The following is a 25569-nucleotide window of genomic DNA, read 5'->3' on the forward strand; positions in this document are numbered from 1 at the left end:
ATAAATAAAATCTGATTTCTTTTGTTTGCTTTTTTCTCTAACAGTTGGACTCTCTCTCGTTAAATTACGCAACGCATTTTGTCTCGGCCAAAACCAGAAAGAGAGAGTACCGATCACTCTTGGCTCTTGCTTCGCCTGAAAAACCTAGCTCCGATCAACACATCGCGATTTTCGCCGGAAATGAACGACTCAGGTTAGTCCCCGGCGGATATTCTCGTTCCGATTTCACTGTCACCGGTTTCTGGATTCTTCTTTGCTCCGTTTGTTATTAATAGCGTTTCATGCAATGGAGCTTGAAGCTTTTCTGTATATCACTGCAATCTCTCTCGGAGAATGAACTGTTTCGTTTTTCTTGTTAATGTTAATGTTGATCGTTTTTGCTCGTAATCGCCTGAGCGTGTTTTCATCTGTGTTACTGTGTTTGATTTCGTTTGTATGATCGGCGAGGTTTTTGACTTGAAAATTTGCTGGAAACTTGGAGTTTTGGTTGGTAGGGTTTATCAATCGGTTTTTGCTCTTTGGATTTAGGTGATATAGCGCATCTGCAACCTGTGATTTTACAGATTATGAGCTTGTCTAAGTTGAATTTGACTTCAATCTTGGTAAAAAAAATTGATCGTATAGATACATTGGAGATTTGAATTGATACGATGCTAGTTTTATTCATTTTTGCTTTCCATTGATTGAAGGAACTATGGCGTTTCTTGAGTGTGTTTCGTATCGGCTAGGACATTGTAGTTCTACTTGCAGAAGCCAGTTTTTTTCTGTGGATGTGTAAGTAGAAATTCTTGAGGTTCTACATAAGAAAGGAACTAGATCATATGTAGCAGAAAGTGATTGCTTGGGACTACCTGTAGATTTTCTTTTCCAGATTTGAGCATAATCAATCAGCATCTGAAACTCGCTGATTTACTTTCTCCTATTTAATGCTGATAAATCAGGAAACCCACAGGATGTGAATGTTCCACCAGTTGAAGGTGTTGCTGGAGGAGGGACAGCATATGGATGGACAGATGGTGGCTTTCAAGGTTCCAATCTACTAAAGGGATCAGTTGACCCTACAGAGGTTCCGACTGCAAATTTAGTGCATGTATGGTGCATGCCAAGCACAGCGAATGTTGGACCACAAGAAATGCCTAGACCTATGGAACCGGTACATATTATTCCATGATTTCTACTTAATGGTGGTATCTTCGTTTGTCTTTACTGTGAATTACATGACAACTGTGAATTGCATAAGTTGTTACACCCAATATGCATGTGGTTTAAAATCATTGTGCGTGCGTTTTTCTAGAAAATAAAGCAAACTTACTGATGTTTCATGTCTTTATAGTTTACTGTTTCTAAATTTCGCTTATTTGAAGGTTAATCTTCTGGCTGCTAGAAACGAGAGAGAAAGTACTCAAGTTGCATTACGTGCGAAAGCTTCCTGGGGTACTCCTGGAATTGCAGGGGTTGTGCAGGTTCAGTGTAATGATTTATGCTCCTCTGCTGGTGATCGGTTAGTTCCTTGGAGTCTTTTTTTTTTTCCTGCAGGTTTATAAGTACTCTTCCAATGTATAATCTTCTGATATGCTGTGTGTAGGTTGATTGTTGGACAATCATTAAAGTTGCGTCGAGTGGTACCCATATTGGGTGTCCCAGATGCTCTTGTTCCCCTTGATCTTCCAGCTAGTCAAATAAACCTATTACCAGGGTACTGTTTTCGTTAGTGGTTTGATAATCTTATATTTGGAGTGATGGATAGGTGTAGGACAAATTATTGCAAGTGACTGACATAATCTCTCTCTGTCTGGGTGTCTCCAGAGAGACAACTGCAGTTTGGGTTTCCATTGATGTTCCTAGCGAGCAACCCCCAGGTCAGTATGAGGGGGAGATCATTATTACTGCAACAAAGGCAGATGCAGAGTGAGTCTATTCCCATTTTCATTTTTTAAAGTGCTGTGTTTTTGTTTTGTTGGTAAATTCTTACTGTCCTTAGCTTTTGAGTAGGGCACTTTCCATATATCTTCTGTTATATTTACGAGGAGGTGTTTACAATTATTAGTTCTGACTTGGCCAGGACTTCAGCACAATGCTTGGGCAAATCTGAGAAGCTTCAACTTTATAGGGAACTTCAAAGCTGTCTCGAAACTGTGGGCCCAATTGATGGGAAATCAGTGGATGAAGTGGTTAGGTTTCAATTTTTTTTTTTCCAGTCTTGTTTTGGAGGTGCTATTAGCTGTTCATTTGAGCATGTACCTTTTCCTTTTCTTTTAGGTAGAAAGAGCGAAATCTGCATCTACATCTTTAAGAAGAGTTCTTCTATCTCCATTGTTTTCTGAATTCTTCTCAAATAATGGGTCAGTTGATATGATGGAGGAAGATGTTATTTCAAACCTTTCAGTTCGGGTGAAGATAAATGTGACAGTTTGGGACTTCATTCTTCCTGAAACTCCCTCACTTCCGGCTGTTTTTGGTGTATCCTTTATGTTGATAATAGTAATATTATTTGCGAGCTCTAAGAATTTTATACTGCCGTTATAGATAGATATATTTTGAAAAACGAACTCACTACTGCAAGATAATACTGAAGTGTGAAGATATAGGCAGATTGTTCTTGTGACAAAGACCAAGTTTATACGTATAATTATGTCCTATTTTATGTTCTACTACTCTGACCATATTCCTGAAGATGCATACACATTCTTTAACCAAATTTTAGATATCCGATACTGTAATTGAGGACCGTTTTGGTGTTAAACATGGGACTGAGGAGTGGTACGAGGCATTGGATCAGCATTTTAAATGGCTTCTTCAATATAGAATCAGTCCATATTTTTGCCGATGGGGTGATAGCATGCGCGTATTGACATATACCTGCCCTTGGCCAGGTACTCATGAAAACCATTTTGTTTTACTTTCCTAGTGTACTATGTGTCCTAATCGCATCAGTGGCTGCGTTATTATTATTAATTTTTATTTTTATTTTCATATTCTGATATCCGGTTCCCTCTGTCTTCCTGTGATAGCTGATCATCCAAAATCAGATGAATACTTTTCAGACCCACGATTAGCAGCTTATGCCTTGCCATATAGTCGAGCCGTCTCTGGGTATACCGTTAGTCATCCAAGTTCCTTCTCTCAGGTATATGTGTGTTGAAAACTGAACTGATGAGATTCTACCCATTTGCTGACCTGCCACAGTGGTGACGCAGCGAAGGAATACTCGCAGAAACAAATAGAGATATTGAAGACAAAGTCTCACTGGAAGAAAGCATATTTTTATTTGTGGGATGAGGTACGGATACTATTGCCAGAATACTAGGAAAGTGAGCTTTTGTGGATCACTGTATGTGAGTGGTCATGTATTGCCCAACCCTTAATTCTACCTTAAATCTGTTGTGATTTCCTTCAAATTATGTAGACTCTTGTTAAGGCAACATTACACATAACTTATGCAAAACCCTCGATGTAAAAGAGGTGGGTGACCATTATTTATTGGGCCCTAGCTGACTAGGATAATATTTCTATGCAAAATGGTTTTGTAGTATTTTAATGTACTTGCAATGATATATGGCAGCCTTTGAATTTGGAGCAGTACGAATCCCTCCTCAACTTGGCCAAAGAGATCCATGCTTATGCTCCGGATGCTCGTGTCTTGACCACTTACTACTGTGGTATGAACTCTTTCCTTTCTGATAACTGGATTTCGATTTTAATCATTTGATAGGTTCCATGGGTTGTAATGTAAGCATCTTTTCTTGGTAAAGAGGTCTGAGTTTTTCACTTATGTTGGAATGTTTACAGGACCTAAAACTGATATTTTTACCCCTTCAAACTGGATAGATTTTGGAACTGTTTATATATGGGTTTTTTTCTGCTATTGCAGGGCCAAGTGATGCGCCTCTTGCACCTACTCCTTTTGAGGCGTTTGTTAAAGTTCCCAAGTTTCTGCGCCCACATACTCAAATTTATTGTACTAGGTATTGTTGTTTATTGTGTTCTATGGACCCTCTATCGAACTTTCTACTGAAGATAGATATGTGTGGTAGTTGACTTTTTTCTCTCCCCTCTAACCAGCAAAGTTTGTGCTAGTGCTTGCCTAACTGCTGAGGTGAACTTCCTCTCACTGATTGTATATGAATGTCTGATACTAAATATAAATTTGTCCGACGTTTACAGTGAATGGGTGCTTGGGAACCGAGAGGATTTGGTGGAGGATATTATTGCAGAGATACAACCTGAAAATGGCGAGGTGATGATGCTTTTTGCTTGATTCATCTAATTTTCCCTGGGAACATTTCCCAAATATAGTTGTATCTTCCGATATATTTGTTCTGCGCCAACTCTTATCCCAACATATTTGTTTTCCTGTTAGAGATAAGCAAAATTGTGGTTGATGATGGTCCTTAGACTACAATATACATGTCTCCAAGATCAAGTTGTGACTTGGCTTTTATTTATTCCTTTCCACTTCATTTATAAAGTTTGTTTATTATACTTAGTTTCACAGATTCGTTCGTATATGAATCATGCATATTGTTTTCTGTTGCATAGTTAACCCTGGAACGATTGTCACTTAGAACACTGATCATTTGAGTGGACTCATCCGCTTGTATGCATTCAACCAGAAAAGGAAAATGCTCACACGTGCTATTAGGAGTTACAAGCATGTGGAGTGTTTGCTATTTAGTATAGGAGTAAATGAATAATGTATACATACAGACACAACAACACCTCCATTTATGGTTAAACTTTTTCTCCGTGGTAGAGTTTGAATATAATCTAATATTGGAATTTGTAGATCACAACTTAGGTTATGAAATCTGAACATTAAATATATAAACTTCTAGGTGATGTTTTAGTTGCATGATATACGGTTACTGTCTTGATGATTGTAATTAGGGATTGCATAATGAAAAGATGAATATACATTTTCCAACAGTTCTGTTTGGATCTAGTTCTAAGTTTCCTACATTTGCATCTCTTTACTTGCTGAAGACTGTTGATTCGGGTATTTTGTAGGAGTGGTGGACTTACGTATGCATGGGACCATCTGATCCCCATCCCAACTGGCACCTTGGGATGCGAGGTACGCAACATCGAGCTGTAATGTGGCGTGTGTGGAAAGAAGGTGGAACAGGTTTCTTATACTGGGGTGCCAATTGCTATGAGAAGGCAACTGTTCCCAGTGCAGAGGTAAATTTGCCTGGCATTCGGATGCTCAATGGTTAATGAAACTGTTTACATGTTTCTAAAGTAGAGTTTGCCTGAGCAGATAAGATTCAGGCGTGGTCTCCCCCCAGGAGATGGAGTTTTGTTCTATCCTGGTAAGGTGTTCTCATCATCAAATGAACCTGTTGCTTCAGTCAGACTAGAGCGCATCCTCAGTGGATTACAGGTCAGGGAAACTTAAAGGCGGATTTATCTATTTATTTATCTCTTGCTTCCTCTTTAACTTCCTTTTTGTTGTTGTTGCAATTGTACTGTGTTGTTGATTACATTTCTGTGGGTTCTTTATCAGGATATTGAATATCTCAGACTCTATGCTTCAAGATATGGTAGAGATGAAGGGCTTGCTCTCCTTGAGAAGACAGGTTTGTACTTGGGACCTGAGCGATACACACATGAGCATTTGCCCATTGATATAATGCGGGGTGAGATCTTCAACGCATGTCGGTCTTGAGAGAAGGCTCTATGCACGCGGCCTTAAAGAACATAGTGTACATGAAGGGATCTTCAAGAGAAGTTAAAAACCTAGAAACCAACACTGTTCCATACTTCATAGCACACATGCAGATCATGATAGACAGCTCATTCTCCACTGATGTGCACTTCCCTCGTTTAAAACAGAGACAATCCAGATCTTCCTTATTCCAGTTAGGAGATCCATAGAATTTACTTTTGTGGATGAAAAACACTACCATACTAGTTTTGGAGTAACTTGTAGTTGTCACTTTGTTGTAATCATGTAAATGATGCCAGATTTTTTTTTTGTTCAACTGGCCTAGCATTTAGCATTTGTTACTTTCAGCTGTTCGTGGCCTATCTAGAGCCCCGTATAACTTATAAGTTTCTTTGATTTTCGGTGTTTTACTCTTTCCGGTGGTGGTTTCCAACCCCCAATAATTGTTGTTCGAGCAGGCTCCCTACTTTTGCCAATACCATTTCACTGATGGAAAAGAAAAGGAAACTGGAAAGATATGGGATCTGGTCATCTAGAGCCCATAACATAACGTGGATGTAGATGTAGAGGGGCATACAATTTCAAAGATCGACACGTTCTCAAATCCCTGCCCTCTCCTTTCTTTGCTTCATTTCCCTTATAAGAATCAGTTGGCTATTGACTCGTGCATTCACAAAGCAGCCAGCATTAGCCCCACAGACCCCAAAACACCACTAAAGCAAAGAAAAGGAGAAATTGAGAAGGGAGGGAGGAGGGGGCTAAGTAAAATGGACCTTTTGCAGCACATATTGGAATCAGAAAAGCAACCAAAAGATAATCAACTTGTAAATGATTGCTTCTGGCTGGTTGTATAAACTGTGCATCTCAATTCTCCTTTTTGACATAATGTTACAACCTTACAGCTGTATGTTTTCTAGTCCTATATCTAATATAAATCAAAATCAGGTCATTCATAATTTCATACATAAAATCGTTTGTAGCGAAATAGGTAAGACTCTTACATCCACACCTATTAGCGTTTTTATTGACCGCGTGGATCGCCTGAATGATCTGCGCGGTATGACGGTCGCACGAAAACAACCTCTCTCAAATTAAAGCATAAAAAAATGCCGATGAAAGATTGCTTAATTTGAAATTGAAACAAGTGAGATGGATAATATTGTATGGATTTCAACCCTTTTCTGTTTGCTTAAGTATTCAATTTCAGCTAATAATCATTTCAAGTTTTAACAAAGTCTTCGTTGCAGCATCTTTGTAGACTCTTTCCCATCACATCTAGGTTTCCTTCTCAATTAGTCTAGAAGAAAAGAGAAGCAAAGCTTGTACAAGATGCCAACCACCCCTTTTCCCTTCCCACAGTAAAAACACTCCGTTGAAGTTGCACGCCTCTAGTTTTTGATTGGCTAACCCTAAGGAAAGTGCTCAGCCAATGGTCGTGCTTATCTATATGTAATGTACCTAAAGTAAACCAGTCATTGAGCTCACTTTCACTTGCCTTTTATAGCATAATTATTTACTTCCCAAGTCAAAAACCCATGGATAAGTAATTTTCATTGAACACAATCATTCCAATTTTGATTTCATGAGTTAAGCCGGAAAACTAATGTGTTTCCAGTCATGATTAGTGTAAAAACTTCTTACTTTCATAATGCTTATGTTTACATATTTAAATTATTATGCAACCGTAGTTTTCGTTCGATCACTAACTGATTATGATATTCATATTCAATTTTTAAATTTAAAACTGAAGATTAATACTTTCTTAAATATATTGACTCAAGTAAGCTTGATATGTGTCAGAGTTGGGGTTACACTGAAGAGGAATTATTCGGTGCGACAGCCGTGTCATGTGTTCGTGCTGCGTTCTCCGGCGAAGCTTCTTCTTCCTTTCTCTGGAGAATCTTGGCTCGTTGGAACTCTGGGAGCGAATGGAGGGGAGAGGTGGAGAGGAAGAAGGCGGAAAGAGGAGGGGTAGGGTTTCGAAGGGTGTGGCGGTCGCGGAATTTGGGGCTGGAAATGAGGGAGAGTAGCGGAGGAGGGACTTGGCTTCAAGGCGGAGGAGAATCTGTGAGAGGAGAACGTTGTGGTTGGCGATGGTTTCGGCCAACGAGGGTGAAGAAAAAAAGAAGAAGCTTCACCGGAGAACGCAACGGTTGCTATGGAAAAAAAAAACGTGGCCATACGACCGGTCGTACGGACACGTAGCACGGCCATCACATGGAAGTATTTCTCTACACCGAAACAAAAAGAACCAAACGCATCAAAATAATAATAATAAGATGGTTTGGGCCGGCTTCTGGCCGAGAGTCTGTGACAAAAGGCACACCTAAGCCAAATATAATACAAAGCTAATGTTTGACTGACTCAGTTTGCAACAAACTTTCTTCACTATTTGGCCTAGTTCTGACTGCACTGTTTTCTTCCTAAATTGGCTTAACATAAATAAATGATAGAGCTAAGCTTTAATATATACATAAGTTAGCTAAGAGTCAGTTCTCAAATAATATATAAATAAGGACTAAAAGAAAATAAATCTGCTTGATCCAATCATATTAATCAAGTAAAAATTAGATTCGGTGGGAAGATCTGGCCCAATATGCAACTTGCTAATAAACTTACTTTTTTATTGCTCAAATTAATCGTTTGTTACTAATTATGTATAAAATGGGGCCAGGTGAGCTATTATTCTGATATAAGGACAGTCTAACTGTGGTTCGAATCAAAAATCTCTTACAATAATTTTTCTTTAATAATTTCTGAAAAATTTTGCGACTTAAGATGTTTCCACTAAATCGACTGCAACAACCAAGCTTAAATTAATTTAAGATCAATTGTACAGGATTCTAATTATTTGGGTGATTACGAGGGACGGAAAATATAAAACAGTGGCATAAGCACCTGTCGAAGTATTAAACAAATGGTAATCTGTATCGGCACCGTCCACGTCATCATCTAAACCGGTGGGTCCCAAGTGATGTGCACGGCCTGCATGCACCCAGTCCACTGTGTCTGAAATATCCATGGATTTAAAAAAAAAAAACTGAGCTGGGAAAGGTCCGATATGCCCCTGGCTTGGTCATCATCCCTACTTTTGAAAAAGATGGTGGCCTTTGCGAGTTTGCGTAGCTGTCCATTTCGGGATCTAGGGTCTACCCGAAAAGACAAAAAGGGTCTTTGCCTTTTTTTGGGTAACACTGGATGATACTGTGTATCCGCGCCTCTATCTTAATATAGAAAAATAATAGAGTGAAGTAATCTTGCGATGCGACACTAGTCTATGTTTCTAAACACAATGATCTATGTTATTAGTTACGATTCAGATGCATATATTGTATTATACTCAATATATAGCATGTTTTTGTGTGAGAAATGCCTAAAAATGTGTCTTATAATTGCAATTTATGTATTAAATAAACTGAATAATTTGACTGTTCAATAAAATAGAAATACGTATAAAGTCTGTTTGATTATGAACGGATGTAAGAGATAATCAAAAAGTAGCTTAATAGTGGAAATAGGCATTTTGTATTGTAAAGTTGACGTTCAATATTAGAAAGCTAATTATGATATAATTCGTAATACAATTAGTTTTACTATGAAATATGGTCGTTTTGGACTTCCAAAGTCGTATCGGCCTCAAAATAACTTCAAATCCCTTTTTTTTTTATAACAATTTTTCAGAAATTTGGGTTTCCTAATTCGTTTTTGGTCTATTTGTATCTAATCCATAGACTTCAGGCATGATTGATAGTTTCTATATGATTGTCTTCAGTAATCTTAAACAACTACATGTCTTTCATATTATTATCAATCAAATTTAAGAGTTTTCTAAATTTTTAGTGAACTCTAGGCTTCTTGTTCTAATATGGAAATAACTTGGGTGACCCGATATGGTCACTTATGAGTGACAAACATCAATGAGAAATAGATATGTATCAACAATAATTATAAATAAACATGTCAAATACTCAAAACCCTTTTGTTATGTCTTTAAATTACAGTCAAGTTTTTTAAAATAGACACGTATCTCATATATTTATTAAATGTAATTATTTTAAAATGAGAAGCTTTTGTCACCAAAGTCAGGTATTTGTAAACTCTTGAAGTCTTGAACCATTGAGGAGAACGTGTTCGTGTTGTTCATCACGACGGAGGTGCAGTGTAAGATACGAGCTCTCAATAGTGGCAGACTGGAGCACGTGCACGTAAGGTGTCCAAGCACCTAATCAGCCACGAGGGGCACCAGTGACATTTGGTATGCACTATACCAGTACACTGTCTTTGATAGCGATGGGCAGATAAGTATAGACTATAGAGCCCAAAGACCAGAGAGCAGGCCAGAGTTTGAAAATAAATAAATAAATATTAACACTAAAAGACAGGGGTTCACTATGGCAGTAAAAACAAAGAACACAATCGTGCTCATCAAGTTTAAGCAGTAATTTTGACGAGGAATAGGAATGATGCTCTTATCGGGATAGCAACACCAAACCAGACAAGATTTTCAACAGAAATCACAACAAAGCCACTGAAGTTTCCGGAGTGTGGACAAAAACGTTTAACTTGTCCACATTAGCTTCCCCGTCCTTATCGGCTCCGGTGGCCATTATTGTTAATCTTTTCTTATTTTTTTATGTTCTGAAATGAAAACTTTATTAGTCATTAAGTCAATCCATTTTAAGAAGTTATTAACAAGTTAGACTAAACGGATGATGTACAAAATTTTACGGTGCCAGATAACGATAGTGTTTTCAATACGTTATTGATACACATATGGATGTCGAGCAATGATAACGTATTTGTTGGTTGTTATAAGACGCACTATCTGTTTAAATTTACGTCAGTTTCTATATATCAACAAAGTTGACGAACGAATACAACGTTTTTGTTTTTCGTATATTCTGATAACGAATGAAACGTGTTGACCAAATTTCTGAACAATTGCAATCTAAGAGAATGCTAATAATTTATTAGCAATTGGGTAGAGATGAGGCTCGAGACCATTATACATACTGGCAGAGCTACTTGAAGATCAAAAGTTGTCGTGGCACCCCCACATTTTACTTTATATATGTATTTCTTCTTTGTAAGTTGATTCAAATGAGCTCATGCTTGAGTTAGTATCATATAGTGGCACATTTTATTTGTAATATTTGGCTCCACCATTGATTATACATGACACAATGTTACATTTCCTCTAACTTCAAGTTGGTGTAAAACCTAGATCATTAGAGGATAATTAGGCATATATGTGACAAATTTAGTTGTAATAGAAAAAAAAACCGTAGAACCTTTGTCCTGCGTAAAAAGACAAGCACCGCCTAGTCCGAGTTCCCCCGACACAGATCATCCACCCGGAAGTCGCGACACGTGGGTGGCCAGATCTACTCTGGCAGCTAATGAGTTCAGACTTGGCTCATCTAAAATGTCACCTGACCCTGGTTACTATCTTCGTCTTCACTCCCTAACCACGGTTAACTGCCGCCGCTTTAACCATTTCTCATTTCATTTATGTTTTTTCCACTCCGTTCAAATCTCTCTCTCTCTCTCGGCTCTACTGTATCTCACACACCCTCTCTCTATCAGTCTATCTATATTAAGTTTTCATTTTCCAGATATGAAACGGCCGCCTCTACCACCTCGATGACTGAGTTGAATCGGTGCGGCCTTCCTGGTCATCGTCAAGACACCACCTCTTAAATAAGTCCAAGTAATCCAGTCGGTGTTCTCGGGAAAATCTCATTTCCCGGTTAACAGTCAGAAAGTCTTTCTTGTTTTGTTCCAAGGCCACTGTCAGAAGCTTGTGTTGTGTCTATAATAGAAGCAAACAGCATAGAACAAGTTGGCTGGCTCCTTTTTTTAGACCTGGAGCTCTGATAGATTGAAGAAACCTACCAAAATGGACGACCTTGACAATTCCTCATCACTAGTTGATTCTACTGCTTCAGCAGAAGCTTCTTTTTCCGAGCCTCCGGCCAAGAAAAAGAGAAATCTTCCCGGAATGCCAGGTACAGTGATGTTAGGTTCAACGTTACTATTTATATTTCTCAAATCTTGTTATTGATTGATTTTGGTTAATTTTGTTTCAGATCCTGACGCTGAGGTGATCGCTTTATCGCCGAAAACTCTGATGGCGACGAACCGTTTCGTGTGCGAGATCTGCAACAAAGGGTTCCAGCGGGACCAGAACCTTCAGCTCCACCGGCGGGGCCACAACCTGCCGTGGAAGCTGAGGCAACGAACCACGACGGAAGTTAAGAAGCGGGTTTACGTCTGCCCGGAGACGTCGTGCGTGCACCACAACCCGGCCCGAGCGCTGGGCGATCTCACCGGGATTAAGAAGCACTTCTGCAGAAAGCACGGCGAGAAAAAGTGGAAGTGCGAGCGGTGCTCCAAGAAGTACGCAGTGCAGTCGGATTGGAAGGCTCACATGAAGACCTGCGGCACCAGAGAGTACAAATGTGACTGTGGAACCTTGTTTGCTAGGTAGCTAACCGTAGCTTTGCCATTTTTTCTTTCTTTCTTGTTTTCCTTTTCTATCAATCTTGATTTCGTCGGTTTATTTTCATTTTAGCGTATGGGTTTGGTTTCCCAAGAAACTCAAAAAAGTTTCCGTTTTTCTTTTGTGTAACTTCTCGGAAAACGCCGTAACTGAATGTTGTTGTCGTTTTGTTTTGGGTTGAAGGAGGGATAGCTTCATAACGCATAGGGCTTTCTGTGACGCCTTGGCCGAGGAGAGTGCCAAGGCTCAAACCCTAGGAAGCTCGCAGCTGGGAACTCCAAATCCGAACCCGAATGCCGGAAAGGCCGTCCTGGTGGCGTCGCCGCCTCCACCGCCTCTCACGCCTTCCAACATTGTTGTGTCTCCGGCTCTATCCATTCAAAGCTCAGGTAATTTCTAATAATTGAGTCAATAAATGCGGTTGTTTATATGATTCCAAGATCATGATTCTATATATGTATATCACATTTACGTAGCTCTTTCAAACCTATCAATGGAGATGATATGTATAATGATTAGTAGTGCAAGTACCTTAAATTCTATAAATGTTGGGTCATTATTTCAAAAACATCTATAAATTTTTCATCTTGCTTTGATTTCAATTCAACTGCTCAGTGCCCACCATGAGTTTATGTCGTTTATTTTATGTTGTTTTTTCTTTAGGAAAAAAGCCTATACTGGTATTTTGTGTCTGTGTCTTGTCTGTTCTTTGGTGTCGTTCTCGCGTGGCTGGGCATTGTTGGATTAGAAAAGGAGTTGTGCAGCTTTCACTCTCAGAGAGTAGGTATGGACCATATATGGTTCTAGAGGAGAGAGAGAATAGCTGTCGACGGGCAATGGATAATAGTCTAGTTTAGATCGATGCACGGTTGGTAAGGGAGCTCAAGAATCAAAGGATGGTTAAAATAGAGAAAAAGTTTGAGAGAAAGGACGCCATTATTGCCTCTATAGCTTTCTCCTTTCTCATAAAGTTTCAAGCTTTCGAGTTTGAGTTGTGTTTCCAATATGACTTGGATATTCATCTCGGCACTTTTCTTGCTTATTTACTTTGTTTTGCTTTTACTAATCTTCTGTTAGTTTCAAAGATTCTTGCTAGTGCTTTTGTTGATTAACATCTTCTGGTTTCATCACAGAATTCCCAGCAGAAAACCCAGTAAGAGTGTCGCCACCACCGCCAGCAACAACGTGCCTAACGAGTGCCACAACGGCCATTGGCACCACTGCCACTGCCACCACCACCTCAACCGGAAATTGCAGCAACACTAGTACTAGTGTGTTTGCTAGCATATTTGCTCCTTCCAGCAACGCCTCACAAACATCAGCAGCTGCTAACTCGTCATACAGTTCGGCAATCCCATCAGTCTCCGCCATGGAACCAACGTCTCTCTCACTCTCCACCTCTCTGTACCTATCCAACAATGGCTCCTCCCTCTTCCCAACAACCAACCACCAAGACCAACGCCAGTATGTAGCTTCTCCTCAGGCCCCGGTCATGTCCGCTACTGCATTGCTCCAAAAAGCAGCACAAATGGGTGCAGCTACGACTAGTGAATCTTTTCTTCGTGGCTTTGGCTTGGACACTTCCTCATCGCCTCCCCAGGCGCAAGATAGCACCGCCTCTTTGCAGTGGAGCAACAACAGCCACATCCAGCAGCACAAAAGAGATGGCAGTGGCGGTGCTGCGGTTACAGTGGCAGCTGGGCTGACTGATCTCATGATGGGTCCGCCTTTGCCGTTTGGGAGTCATCATCAGCCCATGACCCGTGACCTTCTTGGGCTGGGCATAGGTGATAATGGCGGCGGCGGCAATGCCTCATCTGGCGGACTCTCTGCTTTGCTCAACTCATTTGGAGGTCGTGGAGGTTATACTACATATGCAAGGGGAGAAGAGTCTTCATGGGAAGGTGCACCAGAGAGCAAGCCTAATACTTCCAATGGTCCGGCCTTGCTCTAAACACCCCTCCACTCCGAGTCGAATAGACTTATCTTTTGGACTTTTGGTCATCTGAGATCAATCGGCAAGCTTCTTAGTAGCTTGTTTTCCGATAGATGATGCTTTTGTTCCCTCGGGCAAAATTCGATGAACTTATGGCCGGGAAAGCTGTGTATAGGGCATTATGTACGTAGTTAGTGGCTAGCTTAGCAAGTGCCATCACAGTTTAGCTAGGGTAAAATGTACGCGAAACTTCATTCTAGCTATAACTATAAGTAGTACTTTTGATGATACTGGTTTGAATCGATCAGTTGAGTTACGTACGAGAGTGAGTGATCCCTCTAATGTTGTTGGCGCTGTCAACTCGAGTAAATGCACCACGTCGTTGCCAATAAATGAGCACATGGCCGGACAAAGAAGCGGTCAACGATATCAGGTACGGTGGTCAAATGGGAAACGGATCAAATTGGAGCTAGCTGGGTAACTGACTGTGTCTATATTTGTGAGGATTGGTGTCAGCAGTGACGCACTTGCCAGCAAATGTGTATTATTTGATGAATGAGTTGGGCCTAGATGGATGCGTGCATTTGTTGCTTCCTCACAACGGATGGGTCCTTTGGGATTTAATTTCACGGCCGCGGTGGGGCAAATCTGAACTGCCGTGCCTGCTGCCAGTTGCCCCGCCGGCCCTCACATCTTGACTGCTTATCGTCGAGATTCCGTGAGGATCATTTGGTGATTCGAACAATGGCCGTTGTCCGGAGCAACATCTAAAATATCCATGGAGATGAGCATTACCCTACCTGCATTGCTCCACATCCATTATTGACATCAATCTCTCAACATAGCTATCCGATTTTGCGTATTTAAAACTCTTGTCGTTTCAAAAAACTAGATATTTAAAAAGAGTAATGCTAGTGTTAGGCGAACTATATTTTGGAAACTACATAGAACGTAATTATGTGTCATGTCATATACACCGTCTAATCATAATGTTTCAATTAATCTGATTATGATTCTCATGTTGATTTTTGTTTTGTTTTTGGAAACTAAGATGAAGAAGTGTCACTCCACTTGCATGTAGCTAAATATTAGTCTCTTTAAGTAGAAACCAAGTGGTGTCAGCAAACCAATTATCTTACAATATAGTTAAATATTTCAACGCTTCTTTGCACATCAAGTCATCAAAGCAATATTTGTAGCTCTGGCTTTCTCTCTCTCTGTTAGATTCAACTATGCATCTCCTTCTCCTCCTTCTTTCCCCTCTGGTTATCTTCCTCTTCAAATTTGCCTACTCAACCCTATGGGTCCCATGGAGGACACAAACCCACTTCAGAAAGCAAGGCATAAGGGGCCCCGGCTACCGTCTGATCTTCGGAAACTCCGCCGAGATCCGCCGTCTGTTCGCCGAGGCTTCTTCAAAACGAGTCCCATTTGACCACCACATCGCTCCACGCGCGATTCCATTCTACCACAGGTGGTCCCTCATGTACGGGAAGACTTTCCTCTACTGGTTCGGGCCCAACCCCAGGCTGGCAATATCCGACCCGGATATGATCAAAGAGGTCCTTGTCAATTCCAGTGGGTCGTTTCAGAAGATACCCTTCACCCCTTTAACTAAAAACCTCTTTGGAGAAGGACTCGTTGGGCTTGAAGGCGATGAATGGGCCTTTCATAGACGGATCGTCAACCAGGCCTTCAAAACGGAGCGGGTTAAGGTATTAAAATCCAAAATTAATGATCTAGGTGACAATTCTCATGTCATATTTTTTTATTCTTCGAAATTTCAATGCAGGGTTGGGTGCCTGAAATTGTGGGGAGTGCTATGAAGATGTTTGAGAAGTGGGAGGGTATAAGAGGAAAGAACGATGAGTTTGAGATGGACGTGCACAAAGAATTTCGTGATCTTTCGGCGGATGTTATATCGAGGACAGCTTTTGGAAGCAGTTTTGAGGAGGGAAAGCGAATTTTCAACTTGCAAGAACAGCAAATGCACCTTTTCTCTAAGGCGGTTAGGAGCATCTACATTCCTGGATTCAGGTGACTCTCCTTGTCTATGTTTTTCTATGTTTTTAAGACATAATGGGACTTGCTCCTGAAATTATGCATGCTTTAGTTACTCAAATTATGATTGAAGTCACTGAACTCTATAGCTCATGAATAATGATACATATACTGTCATACTTGTGGAAAGGCCGAGTAATCTCCTATTGTTGTTCATGGGAGGAACATGATCTTCTCCTAATGTTGTTTATGGGAAGATCATGATCAAACTAGGATTGAGAAAAAGAAGAGAAGAAGGACATCTTGCTTTACTGACAAGTCCATATATTACTCGTACTTGTATGCAAGGTTACAGCCTTTAGCCTATAGGCTTCCCATCTCAATAGAGTCAAATTCTCATCCAGTTCTTTTAGCGCACAGGTTTTTGCCCACCAAGAATAACAGAGAAAGGTGGAGACTACAAAAGGAAACTAGTGATTCAATACGGATGTTGATCTTGAATAGTCCTAAAACAAGAGAAGAATCAACAAATCTACTCAGTCTGTTGATGTCTTCTTACAAGAACCAGAGTGGTGAAGAAGAAAAATTAGGATTAGAGGAAATAATTGCCGAATGCAAGACCTTCTACCTTGCAGGAAGTGAAACAACTGCTTCTCTTTTGACTTGGGCGCTTCTCCTTCTAGCTCGCCATCAGGATTGGCAAAGTAAGGCTAGGGAAGAAGTGATTCGTGCTTGCGGAGAGAGGAAGCTTCCTACTGCAGAGAATTTAAATGACCTTAAGATTGTAAGTTTAGTAAATAAATTCCACTAATGCGATATATATATAGTTTATTAGCTAGTAGCTGCATCCTCATTATGTTTAATGCTGTCACTTTTGTCAACAGGTAAGCTTGATAGTTAACGAAACGCTTAGACTCTACCCTCCAGCCGTGATGCTAATGAGGCAAACATCAAAGAAGGTTAAGCTTGGGGACATTGATATTCCTGCTCACACACAACTCTACTTGGCCTTGACCGCTGTCCATCACGACACTGAGATATGGGGAGAAGATGCTAATGAGTTCAATCCCTCGAGGTTTTCAGAGCCTCGAAAGCATTTAGCCTCATTCTTTCCATTTGGTCTGGGGCCTAGAATCTGCGCAGGTCAGAACTTGGCTCTGGCTGAAGCAAAACTAGTCTTGGCAACCATCATGGGGCACTATTCTTTTGTGGTCTCTCCAACCTATGTCCACACCCCAATGTTGTTCATTAGTTTACAGCCTCAGTATGGTGCTCAAATCCTCTTTAAGAAGATTCCAAGCTGAAAACTTAACGGATCTTTTATATCAAAGCATCCAAACGCTGATACTTACAGTTGTGTAATGTCTTAAATATGTAATCATGTAGTTTTGCTATGTTATTGTATTATATGTATATCAGTATATGTATGATTAACAATGTACGTTCTAACTTTCACATTGTTTATGATCATCCAGATTTGTATTACAATAAATACAAATCACTCAATCAGTCTCTTTAAAAAACAGGTCTTCCTCTTGCTTTTCTTCTCGTGTTTCTCTTGAAGTTCGCATACCAAGACCCTGTTTGGTCAGGGACTTGCTGGGTTGGTCGGCAAGAAATGGGCTCTTCACCGGAGGATTGCAACCCAAGCCTTGACTGTGGAGAGGGTCAAGGTGATCATGTTCTAGCTAGAATCCTAAATGATTTATTACTGTTGTTATATGATAATAGTTACTATTAGTGATTTATTTGTGTTTACAGGGGTGGGTGCCTGAAATAGTGGCTAGTGCCACGAACATGTTTGTGAAATGGGAGAGTTTGAGAGGGGAAAAAGATGAGTTTGAACTGGATGTTCATAAAGAATTTCATGAACTCTCGGCAGATGTCATATTCAGGGCAGCCTTTGGAAGCAGTTTTGAGGAAGGGAAGCGTATATTATTTAGATTACAAGAACAGCAGATGTCTCTTTTCGTAAAGGGAGCTAGAAGTGTCTACATTCCCGGATTAAGGTGAGCTCTCTCTCGCAACATAAGAGATGAGAAATGCTAGCAATGCTCCATTCAGGGCATTCCTTTAGTTTACAGTGACTTGTTTTGTTGAGCAAGTTTCTTGATGCATAATTTCTTGGAAGGAAACAGGTTTTTGCCTACCAGGGACAACAGAGAGAGGTGGAGATTGGAGAAGGAAGCTCGCGAATCAGTACGTGTACTGATCAAGAGTGAAAGAAGAGAGAGTGCGAGAACTCTTCTCGGTTTCTTGATGTCTTCTTATAAAGGTCAGGATGGTGAGGATGAGAAATTAGATGAGGAGGAAGTCATAGATGAATGCAAGACATTCTGCTTTGCAGGGAAGGAGACAACTGTCAATATCTTAACCTTTGGCTCTTCTCCTTCTTGGAAAGCATGAAAGCTCGAGAAGAAGTACTACGAAGTTGCAGAGACAGTGGGCTTCCAATCGCACAGAATTTGAACAACCTCAAGATTGCAAGTTCATTTTTGAGGTTGAAGTCTGAGAATGTGACATAGCAAACTGTACCAAATGAACATCCCCCATTCAGTACTGATTTGTATTCTGATATCTTGCTTTAAAATCTCGACAGGTGACTATGATAATCAATGAAACGATGCGGCTTTACCCTCCAGTCCCAACGATAAATAGGGTAACACTAACAGGGGTTAAGCTAGGTGGTAGTCCTGGCCTGGACCTTCCTGCTGGTACACAGCTCTCTGCAGCCTTGATCGGTCTGCATCACGACACTGAGATTTGGGAAGGGGATGCTAGTGAATTCAATCCAATGAGATTTAGCGAGCCGCGGAAACATCTAGCTTCTCACTTTCCATTTGGGCTGGGACCTAGAATCTGTGTAGCTCAAAATTTAGCAACGACCGAGCTGCAAGTAATCTTAGCCTTGATCCTTCAGCATTATTCTTTCACAGTGTCGCCAACTTATGTTCATGCCCCAGTTATGTCTGTAACTTCAACCTCAGTTTGGCGCTCAGATTCCCTTCAGTAGGATTTCTAGCTGAAGATTTACTGGGGTTTGTAATGTATTTGAATGAATCTATACTATCTAGTGTAGTAGTGTGTGAGAATTTGACAGTGCATATTTCAAGAGGCTATGTCATTAGTGAAAGTCAATGGAAAGCTGTACCCCTTTGTTTGAGACTTTGGATTAATAGTCCTCATTCTTTTTAGAGATTTTAATCTTATCGAAATGTAATATCGGGGTTTTAATTTATTAAATTATCTATGAACATGGTATAAACAATTGAGAATTTTTGCCACCATGAAGAGAAAATAGTGAAAGGGTGACATATGAGATCATATTGCAAGAGTCGTATGTGCATGAGAGCAAATATACCGTATATATTGTACAAAAGGGTCATGTTCTATAACGACATAAACTTATTCTTTTTTTTTTTTATGATTAAGAAAAACAAATACATATCAAAATTTATTACAACATTTATTCTCAGCTGATCCAAATTGAACATTAGAGACGCAACAAACGAGGATGCAGTAAAACTAAATTAAAAAAAGTAAGACAACCATGTACTAAATTCACTAACTTATCCGTCACTAAGTTCGTCTCCAGATAAATTGAGTTTGTAAATGCTTAATATTATTCACAAAATTCGCCATTTTACTTATTTAATTCAAAAAATAAAAGTAAATAGATTTCCATTCCTTCCCTCAGTTCCTACTATATTAGATGAAAGTGATATGATGACATATGGTAACAGGCGTAGAATAAAAGTTGTCTTTCACTGATAAAAGTCTTTCCTTCATCCCACATAAATTACCAAACTACCCCTCGTCGCCCCCTCCACACAATTTGGAGGTAAAAGTAAACCCTAATTCCTCTTCCCAACCTCTCGCCAATGTGTGGATTTCAATTTCTCTTTTAGACGAAGAGAAAAGGAGAGACGTATTATTAGGAAGAGAGGATAGAGATTACATAACACCTCGTGTGCCTCCACCTAACTGCATACAAGAGCAACAAGTAGCTCTTGGCTTCGATTCCGATCTCTGAGCCTGGTCAGGTCTTAATTTCCCTGATTTTCTCGCTTTTAAGTTGTTTTTATTGTTTTCGTAAAAATCGGATTCTAGTTTCATGAACTTATGAAGGTTATAATTTAGTTTTTGGTGCATGTGGCAGAAGTCGTAGAACTGTGAAATATGGGTAGGAGACGGAGATCAAATTAGTTTAGATAGTTATGAGATTTAATTTTAGTAAACTACATATTAGTTACTAACTACGTATCAATTGATTAAGCATTTTACTAAACAAATAAGAACAAACATTTACAAATAAAAACAAACTGTTATATTGTTGTCACGTGGCATTGCACATTTACAATTTTGTCCTTAATTAAAACATATTTTCCTGTTATTGCCTCCGACTGGAAATCCACTGCTTTTGCCTCCGACCGGAAATCTGCTGCTATTGTGCCGACCGGAAATCTGCTGCTACTGTGCCGACCGAAAATCTGCTGCTACTGCACCGACCGGAAAATTTTCTGCTACTGCACCGACCGGATGGCACAATAGCAGCATGCAGCAGGATGGCACGTTAGTAACAAGTAACACCACCGCGTAGCAGCACGCAGCACCATCGCGCGCAGCGCTGCTATTAACTGCTACTGTCAATTCCCAAGCATAATGACACTAACCCACCCACAATCCTAATCCTAAATCCACTATTACCACCACCAGCAATTCTCCCACCAACCCATCCCCAGCCCCAACCCCAACTCTGTTCCAATAGATCACACAAATTCCAAAGAAAACAAGCAAATCAAAACCACAATTTTGAAATCTGACCACCTGCAACCAAATCTGCCCTTGAAATCCACCAAATCACACAAATCGAACTTATTCGATCTCATAACTCACTCCAAATCTCACCACCCCTCACCGTTATCGACGCCACTCACCTCTCATCATCTACGTCGCCTAACCAACAAATCTACCGAGGTTGAGACAAGAGTGTAGCGGTGGAGACGGATTGGCTGGAGGCGAAGCTTGAAGCAGCGCCCGACCAGGGCAGTTATGGGCATGAACGCAGGTGAAGCCAAGATCGGGGGATGACGGGCAGTGGTAGATGCCAATGACGGCGAGGGTTTGCAGTTGGGCCAGAAGTCCTTCCGGCGACCTAGATGAGTCGATGGTGATAGAGCAGAGCGATGACAAAGGGCGACGACGGAGGGGAAGGCGAGGCGGAGGCAGTGGGCTAGGAAGGCGGGATCGGTGGGGGAGAGCAGCGTGTGGCTGAGAGAGAGAGAGAGAGAGAGAGAGAGAGAGAGAGATGTAGGTTAAGATATTTGGGTGGTAATTTTCATAATTTTATTGTAAAGTAGAGGTATCTAGGTCATTAGATATGAAAAATGGGATCAGGCCTGATATTGTTGGTTTTAAGCCTCAGGCTTATGTCCTAATTTGTATAAAAACTATTGAAAGTGATTTTTTTGTGTTTTTAAATTTGCTCACATGCTACTTTATAATTTTCTCATTTAATTTTGGGTACAGTGGTGATCGGTGCACTAGAGGCTTAGAAGCTAAGGTGTTCTGTTTAAGAGGGTAAGATATATGCCATCTTCTTACTTGTCGAAAGTTAGGACTGCGGTGTAGAGATCGATTGTAGGACATGAAGGTGTTCTTCAGGACTCGCTAGATGGGTTGATTGGTCAGGGGAAGTTGTTGTTTGGGAATTCTAGGTTGTTCCAGTCGAGGCCGTTTTCGGCTGTTTCAGACATGCAGGCATTTTTGCCACAAGGTATATATTGTTGTTGTTGCGAGGTCCGATTCGCAGAGAAAGCAGATTTTTGTGTTGGGGAGATTTCTCAGATCATTTCGACTCCATTTGTGTCGGGGCCTTCATTTCAAGTTTGTGGGTATCATATCGATTATGTGCTTTCGGATCCCAGTCAGTTACGGAATAAAGCCATGGCTTTTTGCGGTTCTAAAGCTTTAGTTGGGGGGTGTTCCCCGGATACTTTAACTTCGAGGCGTGGGCTCTTTTCAATGTTACCGGAAGGTGTTGGTGCATGTTATAACAACAGAAGTAAAAGTTCTGTTGTTGTCGTTTTGTTTTGGGTTGAAGGAGGGATAACTTCATAACGCATAAGGCTTTCTGTGACGCCTTGGCCAAGGAGAGTCAGGAGAGTGCCAAGGCTCAAACCCTAGGAAGCTCGCAGCTGGGAACTCCAAATCCGAACCCGAATGCTTGAAAGGCCATCATGGTGGCGTCGCCGCCTCTCACGCCTTCCAACAATGTGGTGTCTCCAGCTCTATCCATTCAAAGCTCATGTAATTTTTAATAATTGAGTCAATAACTGCGGTTGTTTATATGATCTTCGATTCTATATATGTATATATTACGTAGCTCTTTCAAACCTATCCATGGAGATGACATGTATAATGATTAGCAGTGCAAGTACCTTAAATTCTATAAATGTTGGGTCATTATTTCAAAAACATCTATAAATTTTTCATCTTGCTTTGGTTTCAATTCAACTGCTCAGTGCCCACCATAAGTTTATGTCGTTTATTTTAGAATTAAATTCAGTTTACCCCATGAAGTTTGGGAGTAACTTCATGTTAATCCCTCTACTTTCAATTTCATCAGTTTACCCCTCAAACTTTTGAATTTTCATCAAGCGTGACCAAATGTCCTATATTCTGTCCAAATCGGACGTTAACTGCTGATAATTTTAACCTTAACTGTGAGGCCAGTATCTAGAATTTGGGCAAATCGGACCTTATATGTCCAAATCGGACCTTGACTGCTGATAATTAACGGTCAATTCAAACAGAATATGAGAATTTGGGCACGGCAGACAGAAATTGAAGAGTTCAAGGGGTAAACTGATGTAAATAAAAGTGTAGGGACTAACATGAAGTCACCCCCAAATCACAAGGGGGTAAACTGAATTTAATTCTTTATTTTATGTTGTTTTTTTTTTATTAAATTCAGTTTGCCCCCTCGTGTTTTAGGTAAATAATCAGTTTGGTCCCATATCTTTTTTTTAATAACGTTGGTCCTTGTACTCTCAAATGACATCATCTAAGTCTAAAATTTGAATTTTAGTGCAAAAATGGGTGAGTTTGGTCCTTGAAAAATGACTTTTTTTCATCATTAGAATGTTTATTTGCCCTATTTGTAGGTTAAAAAACTCAAATATGAAACCCCATGTTAGTTTTAAGTCATTAAATAATATTATTTTTGAAGTTATTTTAAAATTTTGGACTTAGTTGATGATGTTTGAGAGTACAAGGACTAACGTTATTAAAAAAAAAAAGATATGAGACCAAACTGATTATTGACTTAAAGTACAAAGGGACAAACTGAATTTAATCTTTTTTTATTCTTTATGTATGCACCAAACTTCAAAGTGAAGCTATATATGAGTGTCACTCCACTTACACGTAGCTATATATTAGTCATTAAGTAGAAACCAAGTGCAGTCAGCAAACCAATTAAATTTCTTGAAAAAAAAAAAACCAATTAAATTATCTTACAATATAGTTAAATATTTCAACGCTTCTTTGAACATCAGGTCCCTTGAACATCAAGTCATCAAAGCAATATCTATATCTCTGGCTTGCTCTCTCTCTCTCTCTCTGTTAGATTCAACTATGCATCTCCTTTTCCTCCTCCTTCTTTCCACTCTGGTTATCTTCCTCTTCAAATTTGCCTACTCAACCCTATGGGTCCCGTGGAGGACACAAACCCACTTCAGAAAGCAAGGCATAAGGGGCCCCGGCTACCGTCCGATCGTCGGAAACTCCGCCGAGATCCGCCGTCTGTACGCCGAGGCTTCTTCAAAACGAGTCCCATTTGACCACCGCATCGTTCCACGCGTGATTCCATTCTACGACAGGTGGTCCCTCATGTACGGGAAGACTTTCCTCTACTGGTTCGGGCCCAACCCCAGGCTGGCAATATCCGACCCGGATATGATCAAAGAGGTCCTTGTCAATTCCAGTGGGTCGTTTCAGAAGATACCCTTCACCCCTTTAACTAAAAGCCTCTTTGGAGAAGGACTCGGTGGGCTTGAAGGCGATGAATGGGCCTTTCATAGACGGATCGTCAACCAGGCCTTCAAAACGGAGCGGGTAAAGGTATTAAAATCTAAAATTATTGTTTCATTCTTATGTCACTACAGTGACTATACCAAATGATCTAGGTGACATTTCTCATGTCACATTTTGTTATTGTCCGAAATTTCAATGCAGGGTTGGGTGCCTGAAATTGTGGGGAGTGCCATGAAGACGTTGGAGAAGTGGGAGGGTATAAGAGGAGAGAAAGATGAGTTTGAGATGGATGTGCACAAAGAATTTCGTGATCTTTCGGCGGATGTTATATCGAGGACAGCTTTTGGAAGCAGTTTTGAGGAGGGAAAGCGAATTTTCAATTTGCAAGAACAACAAATGCACCTTTTCTCTAAGGCGGTTAGGAGCATCTACATTCCTGGATTCAGGTGACTCTCCTTGTCTATGTTTTTAAGACATAATAGGACTTGCTGATTTATACCTGAAATTATGCATGCTTTAGTTACTCAAATTATGATTGAACTCACTGAACTCTATAGCTCATGAATACATATACTGTCATACTTGTGGAAATTTAGGCCGAGTAATCTCCTAATGTTGTTCATGGGAGGAACAGGATCTTCTCCTAAAGTTGTTTATGGGAAGATCATGATCGAACTAGGATTGAGAAAAAGAAGAGAGGAAGGACATCGTCCTTGCTTTACTGACAAGTCCATATATTACTCGTACTTGTATGCAAGGTTACATCCTTTAGCATAGGCTTCCCATCTCAATAGAGTCAAATTCTCATCCAGTTCTTTTAGCGCACAGGTTTTTGCCCACCAAGAATAACAGAGAAAGGTGGAGACTACAAAAGGAAACTAGTGATTCAATACGGATGTTGCTCTTGAATAGTCCCAAAACAAGAGAAGAATCAACAAATCTACTCAGTCTGTTGATGTCTTCTTACGAAAACCAGAGTGGTGAAGAAGAAAAATTAGGATTAGAGGAAATAATTGCCGAATGCAAGACCTTCTACCTTTCAGGAAGTGAAACAACTGCTTCTCTTTTGACTTGGGCGCTTCTCCTTCTAGCCCGCCATCAGGATTGGCAAAGTAAGGCTAGGGAAGAAGTGATTCGTGCTTGCGGAGACAGTAAGCTTCCTACCGCAGAGAATTTGAACGACTTAAAGATTGTAAGTTCGGTAAATAAATTCCACTAATGATATATATATATATATACAGGGCCCTTCCAATGAGGGATCCCTATTTTAAGTAATTTATAGGGATAGGGCATTACACCAACTTCCCGATTATAATTTTACATCTCCACCGTTCATATCTTAGGTCTATATGAGTAGATCACCTCTACAAAATTTCATATGATTTGGTGATCGTTAAGGCTTTCAAAAGTTCAATTTAGTTTTAA

At 40.2% G+C, this 25569-nt stretch overlaps 4 protein-coding genes and 1 pseudogene across 4 annotated transcripts in view; all 5 read left to right on the forward strand.

Annotated features, from left to right (window-relative positions):
* The first annotated feature begins 180 nt into the window (after positions 1 to 180).
* Positions 181 to 6063, forward strand: LOC101310002. The gene is made up of 16 exons (XM_004293171.1): positions 181 to 193; positions 942 to 1153; positions 1365 to 1501; positions 1586 to 1696; positions 1807 to 1908; positions 2063 to 2171; positions 2260 to 2460; positions 2705 to 2873; positions 3012 to 3093; positions 3187 to 3280; positions 3563 to 3659; positions 3872 to 3965; positions 4165 to 4237; positions 5008 to 5181; positions 5261 to 5383; positions 5507 to 6063. The coding sequence occupies exons 1-16, from the start codon at positions 181 to 183 to the stop codon at positions 5666 to 5668; spliced, it is 1953 nt and encodes a 650-aa protein (XP_004293219.1). The 3' UTR covers positions 5669 to 6063.
* A 5132-nt stretch (positions 6064 to 11195) lies between these two features.
* Positions 11196 to 14425, forward strand: LOC101303089 (zinc finger protein MAGPIE-like). The gene is made up of 4 exons (XM_004291841.1): positions 11196 to 11676; positions 11758 to 12154; positions 12354 to 12559; positions 13304 to 14425. Exons 1-4 carry the CDS (start codon positions 11568 to 11570, stop codon positions 14122 to 14124), a joined length of 1533 nt encoding a protein of 510 aa, XP_004291889.1. The 5' UTR covers positions 11196 to 11567; the 3' UTR covers positions 14125 to 14425.
* A 798-nt stretch (positions 14426 to 15223) lies between these two features.
* Positions 15224 to 17624, forward strand: LOC101303390 (cytochrome P450 734A1-like). The gene is made up of 4 exons (XM_004291842.1): positions 15224 to 15821; positions 15899 to 16143; positions 16528 to 16891; positions 16992 to 17624. The coding sequence occupies exons 1-4, from the start codon at positions 15339 to 15341 to the stop codon at positions 17409 to 17411; spliced, it is 1512 nt and encodes a 503-aa protein (XP_004291890.1). The 5' UTR covers positions 15224 to 15338; the 3' UTR covers positions 17412 to 17624.
* LOC101310292 lies at positions 17544 to 19133 on the forward strand (annotated as a pseudogene).
* A 4582-nt stretch (positions 19134 to 23715) lies between these two features.
* LOC101303671 (cytochrome P450 734A1-like) overlaps positions 23716 to 25569 on the forward strand; it is a 4291-nt gene continuing 2437 nt past the window's right edge. The window contains exons 1-3 of the mRNA XM_004291843.1: positions 23716 to 24231; positions 24346 to 24590; positions 24973 to 25336. Of these exons, the coding sequence (XP_004291891.1) occupies positions 23746 to 24231; positions 24346 to 24590; positions 24973 to 25336 (1095 nt within the window). The 5' untranslated portion in view covers positions 23716 to 23745. The remainder of the gene's footprint in view (positions 24232 to 24345; positions 24591 to 24972; positions 25337 to 25569) is intronic.

The sequence above is a fragment of the Fragaria vesca genome, linkage group LG2 (genome assembly GCF_000184155.1).
Source record: "Fragaria vesca subsp. vesca linkage group LG2, FraVesHawaii_1.0, whole genome shotgun sequence".
Classification (NCBI taxonomy): Eukaryota; Viridiplantae; Streptophyta; class Magnoliopsida; order Rosales; family Rosaceae; genus Fragaria; species Fragaria vesca.

What these genes read in the sequence shown, in the direction of transcription:
- LOC101303390 (XM_004291842.1), top strand. Translation starts at nt 15,339, where the DNA reads ATGCATCTCCTTCTCCTCCTTCTTTCCCCTCTGGTTATCTTCCTCTTC. An exon ending in TCAAAACGGAGCGGGTTAAG is followed by an intron (nt 15,822 to 15,898) that starts GTATTAAAATCC and finishes ATTTCAATGCAG; the next exon opens with GGTTGGGTGCCTGAAATTGT. An exon ending in ATTTAAATGACCTTAAGATT is followed by an intron (nt 16,892 to 16,991) that starts GTAAGTTTAGTA and finishes TTTTGTCAACAG; the next exon opens with GTAAGCTTGATAGTTAACGA.
- LOC101310002 (XM_004293171.1), top strand. An exon ending in ATATACCTGCCCTTGGCCAG is followed by an intron (nt 2,874 to 3,011) that starts GTACTCATGAAA and finishes TTCCTGTGATAG; the next exon opens with CTGATCATCCAAAATCAGAT. An exon ending in ATTTTTATTTGTGGGATGAG is followed by an intron (nt 3,281 to 3,562) that starts GTACGGATACTA and finishes GATATATGGCAG; the next exon opens with CCTTTGAATTTGGAGCAGTA.
- LOC101303089 (XM_004291841.1), top strand. Translation starts at nt 11,568, where the DNA reads ATGGACGACCTTGACAATTCCTCATCACTAGTTGATTCTACTGCTTCA. An exon ending in AAATCTTCCCGGAATGCCAG is followed by an intron (nt 11,677 to 11,757) that starts GTACAGTGATGT and finishes ATTTTGTTTCAG; the next exon opens with ATCCTGACGCTGAGGTGATC. An exon ending in TGTGGAACCTTGTTTGCTAG is followed by an intron (nt 12,155 to 12,353) that starts GTAGCTAACCGT and finishes TTTGGGTTGAAG; the next exon opens with GAGGGATAGCTTCATAACGC.